Here is an 8,504-nt window from a genome sequence, read left to right on the forward strand (position 1 = left end):
AAAGCTCAGAATCGCTATTCCAGACACATTAAAGAAGAAAGGGGAAAGGCTAGGGAATGCCCCCACCAACCTTGTGGCAATTTAAATGTCATCTGACTTTAATGATTAAGTTCCTTATCATCTGGGCGGCAGCCAGAGGCGTCAGGCGGATTGCAAGGTGGGAACCTGGTGCTTTGGGGGGACCACAGGTCTCTTGCTTCACCAATTACCCTATTAATTACAGCACTTTGATATGTCGGTCTCCGTCTCGCAAATGCTTACAACTTTGGGGGATTCTTCTGGCAGAATGCTTATGAAAACACAGATAGCTCTGAGTTCTTTCTCTATATTCAAGGAACTCCTATGATGTGACAGATTTTAACCTCTCCACTTAAAGGAAAATACATGGCTTTGCGCACTTGTATTTTTCTCTTCTCCCCTCCGTTCCCGTGGATTCAGCTCTTCCGTTCGACAACCAGATCCATCCATTCTAAAGCCCCTCTTCCCCTGGCTTCTCGGTCCTTATCATTTGTAGATTAATTTTTCCAGAGCCTCCTGCCAAGATTTTACCCATTTTACTTGTCTGGAGGACTCCTTTTCTAATTGATTTTCACAAAAATTGATTTGTATTGAGTAACAGCATCTGAAGCGCGCGCACACACATACACACACACACACACACACACACACACACACACACGCCTGGGTAAGTACGGCCTGGCTGAAAGAGGTGGTTAAAAAAACTGAGCTGCTGTCACAAAATTATTTCTTTTGGTGGTCATGGTGGGGAGACAGGGGGTCTGCTGCCTCAGTCTTGCTAGTCGACACCACAGAATTCCAGTCTTGGAGACTGACAACATCATCATGCGGCTGTCTATACATATCAGCTGAAAAAAGTGTTAGGGAAAACGGTAAACAAACGAATATAAAAACACAGTGAACTTAACATCTGAGGTTCCACTAAAAGTTGAACAAGGGAAGCTGGTCCCAAACCGCCCGAGTGTTTACAAGTGACAAAACCCCGAATCCCGAGGCGGCACAGCTGAGTTTAATAACTGCTGTTTCACACATTAAACAAAGCTGTCAATTCCAAAAGGAAAACAATGGTGAGGGAGACAGAGGCAAGCCAGACAAGAGAGCGGAGAAGATGAGCCTGGTGCTGAGGGTGGGGGGCAGACTCTGGTTGACCCACCCGCTCAACCAGCACGCTGCTTCCGGCATGAGAACCCCTGGTGCTCCCCAATAATCACCCAGGCCACCATCTGAGCGGGACAGACGACAGCTGGTTCCCAGGGGGGCCCCATCACTCGGGACAGCTCACGGACCGCGGCACACTGGCAAGGGGTCTCCCCCTATCCTCTTTTCTTTGATTTCTCCCTCCCTGTTCAGGGCAACCATCCGAACGACCCCCGACCCCCAAAATGCCACCAGAAGAACATGACGACGCAAAGACCCCAGGGTTGGGCGGTTCAATGCTCAAAACAATAAAAATGCCCTCCAGCGCCTGCTGAGCCACTGAGAATTCAAAAATCTCCCACAGACTCTGTCATGATCAACAGAGTGCCCGGCCATGCAGACAGAAGAGCAGCATTACCATTACTAGTATCAATTACTCGCAGCAGCTACCGTTTAGTGTTGATTATGGTCCAGGCACGGCTTTAAGCGATCTTTACTCGCTTGATCTCATCCAAGTCTTGTAACAGCACAGAGAGGAACAAGAAACCGAGGCCCCGAGAGGCATTGCCTGAGGTCCTGAGCCGGCGAGGGCCAGAGCCGGGGCTCCAAATTCAGCGCTGACACCAAAGTCCACTTCACCACTCCACCGTACCACTGACCGTGGGCATCCTGGGAGGTACTAGGGGCCATGCCACCTAACCCTCTCCCTGACCCCAACTGACAGAACTCCAGCTGCTGGCCTCCTGGCCTCTGCCCTGGGGGTCTAGGGGGCCCAGGGTGAGGACTCCAGCCCCAGGCAGTCCTTACAGACAGCTCCTTCCTCCATCCTCACCAGTGGCCACCGGGCACCATCCCTGCACGTCTCCAACTCCGCCGCCTACAAGTAGCACAGCCTCTGCTGTGTCAATTCCAGTGTAAGAAGCCCGAGTGGAAGTTTACTAGTGATTCTGGTGGGAAATAAAGAATGTATATTGTTGGGACCATTTTCTTTGTAAGTGTGCTAGCGCTCTACGGTTTCTTTTCCGCATTTCTGCAACAGAATGTTGTCATCAAGAAGGCACTCCCAAGCCCCTTCTGTTCCCAGGCCCTGTCCTGCAGGCCTTAGCGCGCCAGGACCGAGGCCTCCCCCTGGAGTTTTGCCCCATCTTTTCACGGCAGGAGTATGGAGGGGTGGGGAGAGCGGGAGGGCTTGCACCTCTTCTTTTCCTAAACTCTCCCCAGGGGCAACCAGAGGGCGCCTGCAGGAAGCAGGGCCACCCCCCACCCCCACCCCCGGTCCAGCCCGCGCAGCCCGCACCTCCCTGCCTAGTAGCCCACAACCCCCTGCCGCCGCTCACCTGCACGAAGCCCCAGAGCGGGTGGAGCGCGCAGTGCAGCAGCAGAGAAGGCCAGCAGCAGCCACGGCGCAGCACCAAGTCCCGGAGGAGCATCTCGGCCGCGGCACCCGCGCACTCGGGGCGAACTGTCAGGGGAGCAAAGCCCTGGTCAGGCGGAGGCCGCGCGGGCACCGTCTCCCGCGCGCACCCGCACACGTAGCAGTCCCGATTGGGCGGGCACCCTGGGGCACCCTCATAAACCAAGCCTGCCCCTTCACTCCAGCTTGCACATTCGCTGACCCTTCGTGCACACTCACAGAAGCCGGCATCCCAGAACACTCTGTCCTGGCGCACACCCCCAGAACCCTCTGTGTATACCTTGGCCCCGTGCACACCCCCAGAAGCCTGCGTGCACACTTTAGCTCCATGCACACCTCCAGAAACAGCCAAGCACACTTAACCTAGCCCAGTGCATCTCCCCAGAAACCTCCCCAGCCATGCACAACTCACTCCCACTGTGAGCACACTTCAAACCCGGCGGGCACCGCTCACCCTGCCTGCACACCCACAGATACGGCTGTGCACACCCACCGACTCATGCCTGCACACTCGCTGACCCTGCATGCACAACACCGGGAAATCACACGCTGCGTGCACCCTCCCTGCCCCGCCGGCCCCCACTGCGCACACTGCAACATAGGCACCTCCGTGCGCACCCCGTTCGCCCTCGCGCGCTCTCCCCAGCCCGGGCCTCCCGCTTCAGGGCGTGAGCCTCCCTCCGGCCTCCCTCTCCGCCCGCACCCCTCCAGTGCCTCACGCCACCTTGCCTGGCGGCGGCCCCAGCAGATCCTCGGCGCGGGGAAGGGAGGTCCGCGTTCCCCCCGCGGCAGACTGTCCCCGAGCCGCCGGACGGCCCCCATTTAAAGCCAGCCGCCTCCCCGGTCCCCCGCCCTCTAGGCGGGGCCTCGGTCCTCACCCTGGCGACTGCGCGGGCGCCTGGGGGCTTCACGTGCCGGGGAGGAGCGCCGGGCACTGGAGCAAAAGTTTGCGCGCGGCTGGGGCCTCGCGGGCTGCCGAGCGGGGGCCGGGCGCGGCGCGCTCGCACAGGGCGCAGGGCGCGGCGGCTCCGGGCTGCTCCCGGCCGCGCGCGGGTCGGGAGGGGCGGCACCCCGCGCCCGGGGCCGGGGCGGGCTGCCGAGGCGGAGGGGAGGGCGGGGAAAGTCTCCTCCGAGCCGCCGGGAGCGGGCGGCGCGAGCCTCCCCGGATCCCCGCCCTTCCCGGTGGCGCCGCGCGGCTGCCCGGGGCGCAGGGGTGCCGGAGCCGTCCTCGTCCGTCACGCCGGCCCGCGGGAGGCGCTGCCCGGGTGCGCCCGCTCGGGCAGCAGGGCCGCGGGCGGAGGCGAAATAAATAATGCACGAAAAAGGAAAACAGACGTGAGCCTCGCCCGCCTCCCGCCCGGAGCTGCGCTCCCGCCCGCGCTCCCCGCCGTCGCCGCCAGCGCCGCTGCAGTGATTCCTCGTCTCCATCTAGCGAGGCTATTGTGTATTGGGAGCTTAATAATTTATTTATTCGCCCGCGAGGAAGAGGACTCCCGGCCCCAGGGGGTCTGGCGCCACGCCCGCCCTTCCCCCGAGTTTCTCCGGGGCGGCGGGAGGGGGCAAGGACTGACTCGCGGAGACCCCTTCCTGCGCTCCGTCCTTGCGGACTGTCTCCCCTCCCCCGCCCCATTCGGAACGGCAGTGTCCCCTGGGTGTCGTGGCTCGAAGGGGCAAGCCGGCCCTCCCGGGGCCAAGGGCCCTGTTGTCCCTTCTGTAGTCTCAGGGCAGGGACCTCTCCAACCACACGCTGCGTCTTGGAGGGAGCTGCCTGCGGCCCTGGGGAGGACCTCTCCACCACCGCTTTTCCTCAACCGTCTCCAACTCCTCTGTTGGAGGCAAGATTGTCAACAAGTCGGTCGCGAAGTAGCCTGCCACGTTTCGTTCAAACCCGCTGCCCCCGGCCTCCCAGACCGCACCGCAGGTACGCGCAGCCGCTCTGTTTATCCGGTGTAAGCGCTTGGGAAGCGCTTTGATGGATGGCCTTCCAGAAGGTCCCCCAAAGCGTGGACCATCCTGTTCTTAGGTGGGGGGAAGGAGGGAACCAAGAGCCCAGGACTGAGAGTGGAGAGTCAGACACTGTAGTTGACTCACTGAAGAAACATTCACTCAGTTCCTTCTCACAGTCTCTGTGGGCACCCTGCATCACCCCATATAGACACCCACTCCCGAGTGTAAACTGCCCTGCAGACCAGTTTTCCGACCAGTTTTCTAGGGACCTCTTGCATGCAGAGTGCTCACCCAAGACTATTCTCCGGGTAAACTCTTTAGAGCCACATCTGAACCAAGGAGACATGGGGGGAGAAACATGAATGGGACTCTGTGCCTTCCCCCCCGCGAGCCTGGGGTGCAGTCAAGGAGACAGATCATGAAATCGGCCATTCTGCCTTCCAGTTTGTGCACTCTGATGCAAGAGAGGGGTCTGCTGTAAGCAGGGGTAGAGGAATGTGGATGAGGCAGAAGGCAGTCGAGGCTTCCAGATGAAAATGGCCTCTGGGAATGGGAGAGTATTTCAAGTGTTGGGAATCCCTTGGGCAAAGAGGTGGAGATGCTTGTGCATTCACTCATTCATTCGTGCACTCACTCATTCATCCATTCCCTACACAGTGTCTTTGAGTGCCTACTAAGGTCAGACGGAGCATTTGAGGAGGGGTATACACCAGGGCACAAGGGAGATATCGGTGCGGTCCTGTGCCACAACCACGAAGGGAGGAGGGATGGTAAGAAAATATTGAAAGAGGGGGCTTCCCAGGTGACTTTCTCTCACTAATAGTTTGAAGCAGAAGGATGAGTCACAAAATTGAGCCACTATTCATCAGCTGAGGTCAAAATAACATTGATTATGCTAATGCCTTTCTACTTAAGCCAGTCAGGGTATTTTGCGCAGTTTGTGATTCCAGTCTTTAGATGTGACGGCAACCTGTCATGTTTGTACACGGAGCTCTTTACCACTGAAAAAACGTTCTTCGTATCACATTTAAGGCCATTCTCACAACTCTTCGAGGTGAAGGTAATTGCTCCATTCGACGGGTTCAGAGACGTGAGGAACTTGTCCGGGCTCACACAGCCGCTCACCTGGGATTGAGAAGGACTGAGCCCCAGGCAGTCGTCCCGTTCTTTGGATGGACCTGGGCAGGTTTTATATGTTGGAAGGCCTGCATTATACATTCTGGTCTTCAGGACTCCTGTGCTCGGCCCTCTCTGTGTACCTCTGGGCCCGTAACCTCCTGGCCTTCCTAACACTGTGGAGCATCACAGCCTTATGGCAAAGAACAGCCTCTGGCATGGGCCCCCTCCCCCCATAGCAGGGCTGAGGCGGGGCTCGGGTTCCTCTCACCTTGCTGGACCCAAATGGCAACCGCACACCACAGTCCCTGGGATCTGCCTACAGGGGACCGGGCAACTGCTCAGAACTGCAGGGCAAATTTTGACCAGTGAAAGGAGGAAAGATCCGGTGCTTGGATCATAGTGGTCTCACCGGGCCTGTCAGGAGATTCGAGTAGGCACGACTGGGCAACCGGCAGTGTGTTCTTCTGAAGACATGGCCAGCTCAGTAGCACACAGCCTCGTGTTCCTTGCTTGTTCCACTCCCCTTGCCCGCTCACGTCTGTTGCCCGAGGGTCGTACCCCTCAATAAAGGATTAGCAAGCAAGCATTGCTTCATGCTCCGTCTCCCCAGGAACTGCAGACAATTGGTACCACAAGTGACCCCAGAAAGCCGATCTTCAGGATGGAATGTTGGAGCCGGACTGCGATCTGTCTGGAAGCAATACGAGCCCCATTACGGATGGTAAGCAGGGTCGTATATGGCATAGAGCGACCGTACAATTTCTGAAGCTCCACCCGTGGCTACTTGGAATGAGATGCAGGTAGAAAGCCAGGCTTTGGAAGGTCACGTGGCTGCCGTGCGTGATCGACGTGGGGGAAATGATAATCATAAGGACTGTGGGGTTAGATGGCTTCTGACAGCACTGGAGAGCCAACGATAGGCTCAGGGAAGCCATTTGCCAACTGGCATCCGCAAGACAGACTGTGTGAAGGTCAGGCTCCAGAACGGGTATGTGGGGTGGCAGAACTGACAAGGAGTCTTGGCGTGCAACCACGCAGGTGTCCTGTGTCCAAGTCAGGGCTCTGATGGGGAGAGAGTTGGACCTTGTGATCTGGAATAGAGACATTTAGGTGACAAGCCCTGAAAAATCTTAGACCCCCCCCCCCCAGATCTCCCTAAATCTGCTGGCTGGTAGAAGCATCTCTCTCTCCCTTTGTCAGAAAACAAACAAAAAAACAGCTCCTCTTGGCCTGGAGACCAAGCAATGACCTAATGGCAGCAGGTGCCTTGCACCACGGTGCTGGTTCTCATGACAATAGCCTGTAGGAAATAAGGTGAGATGCCAGAACTTCTTTGGCACAATGTTGAAAAAAACAACAGAGGGCCCAGAGAGCTGCAAATATTAGAATCCCAAGACCTGAGAATCTACCCTGCGGCTAAGTTTCCTGGGGTGGCCCTGAGGGCGTTCTCTTCACTGAGCTGGAGAGAAAAGCCCAGTGGGAGGTGGGAGTCAGGGAAGCAGCAGCATCTTTGAGAAGTTCAGTGGTGTGGATCCTCGGAAGGAAGGAAGGCCGGGTTCAATGACCGGAAGTGGTGGTGAAGTTGACTCCCTGGCATCCAAGGCCAGCTGGCCTTCTAGGTCATGAGAGGCAAAGGGGATGTGATGACCACATGGAAAACAAAGCCGGAGTGGCAGTTAGGGTGCCTTGAGCGGTAGGTGTCTACGTCCATGGCTCGAAGATCACGGTGTCACTAGAGAGGAGATGGATGGAGAGTTAACAAGGTTATTGCTCAATTTGTATGAATTTTCTTTAAAATAATCAAGAACGTTAGAACAAAAAGATGACATCAGCTGCTGCAATGGAAAATTTTCTGAGTTTTTTCACGGCGCAAAGCCCATGGCTTGAAGGGGAGGCTGGGTCCCTTTGAAGGACACGCAATGCCACTGAGTCCTGAGATCAGTCACGACCAGCAGCAACCCGACATGCGATGGACGTGGTCCACTCAGGACCAGGCTCTAACAGGTCCAGAAGGAACAGTTACATTACCCAGACAGATGGCCCCGATTCTTCTGTCACCCAACTCTGCTGAGATTCTTCCTTAACTCGTACCTGGAGTCTCAAAGGGGAGTTTTGTACAATAGTCTGTTGGAGCAAGAAGGCACCGGGCCTCATCGACACACAGATCAACACAATATGTTGGTGCCCGTTGGGAACGGCACGGCTACATCACATCTGCGTTCAGGGGCGGAAGGAGAGGGGCCTGAAGTGCAGACATACACTGGCTCCTGTGTGCAGGGGTAAGTGTTTAGGAGCATGGAAAGAATGAGGGGCATAGGGGTCAGGAAAACTGTAGAGGCATGAGCTCGGGCACGTTTCTGTCCCATATTAACACTCACCAGAGAACATCGTTGCCAAGGAAGCTCTCAGCAATTAGTTGGATAGGATGACCCATGCTCCGGAGGTCAACCAGCCTCTCTCTCTCGCCAGCCTTGTGTTTCCCGAATGGCCTGCTGAAGGCACAGCCATGGCATCAACTTGGAGATGGAGGCTCACGGCATTTGCGGCAACGTTCTCCCGAATGAGGCGTGAGTCGATAGAAATGCCTCCAGGGGCGCCTGGGCGGCTCAGTCAGTTAAGCCTGCGACTTTGGCTTAGGTCATGATTCCATAGTTCGTGAGTTCGAGCCCCATGTCGGACTCTTTGCTGTCAGCACGGAGCCCAGTTCAGATCTTCTGTTCTCCTCTCACTCTCTCTCTCTCTCTGCCTCCTCCACTCATGCGTGTGCTCTCTCTTGAAAAAAAAAAATCAACAACAAACTAAGAAGTGTCTCCAATAGCTAGAATACACAAATCTAGGTGTAGAAGTACCGGGTGTCCTGGGCTCCTCG

At 56.6% G+C, this 8,504-nt stretch overlaps 1 protein-coding gene across 5 annotated transcripts in view; it reads right to left on the reverse strand.

Moving 5' to 3' along the window:
* The window catches only part of PRIMA1 (proline rich membrane anchor 1), a 62,316-nt gene extending 58,748 nt beyond the window's left edge, over window positions 1-3,568 (reverse strand). For 4 of the 5 annotated variants that reach the window (XR_006293481.1, XR_006293482.1, XM_043556911.1 and 1 more), the window contains exons 1-2: window positions 3,294-3,402; window positions 2,493-2,617 (exon numbers count right to left, since the gene is read on the reverse strand). Coding sequence is in view for 3 of the 5 variants with exons in the window: in XM_043556911.1 (XP_043412846.1) it covers window positions 2,493-2,585 (93 nt within the window). In the remaining 2 variants the exon portion in view is untranslated. Of the gene's footprint in view, window positions 1-2,492; window positions 2,618-3,293; window positions 3,403-3,447 lie in introns of those variants that run through there. The other variant, XM_043556912.1, reaches the window with a different exon arrangement.
* Window positions 3,569-8,504: the final 4,936 nt, after the last annotated feature.

This window comes from Prionailurus bengalensis, chromosome B3 (assembly GCF_016509475.1).
Source record: "Prionailurus bengalensis isolate Pbe53 chromosome B3, Fcat_Pben_1.1_paternal_pri, whole genome shotgun sequence".
NCBI lineage: Eukaryota > Metazoa > Chordata > Mammalia > Carnivora > Felidae > Prionailurus > Prionailurus bengalensis.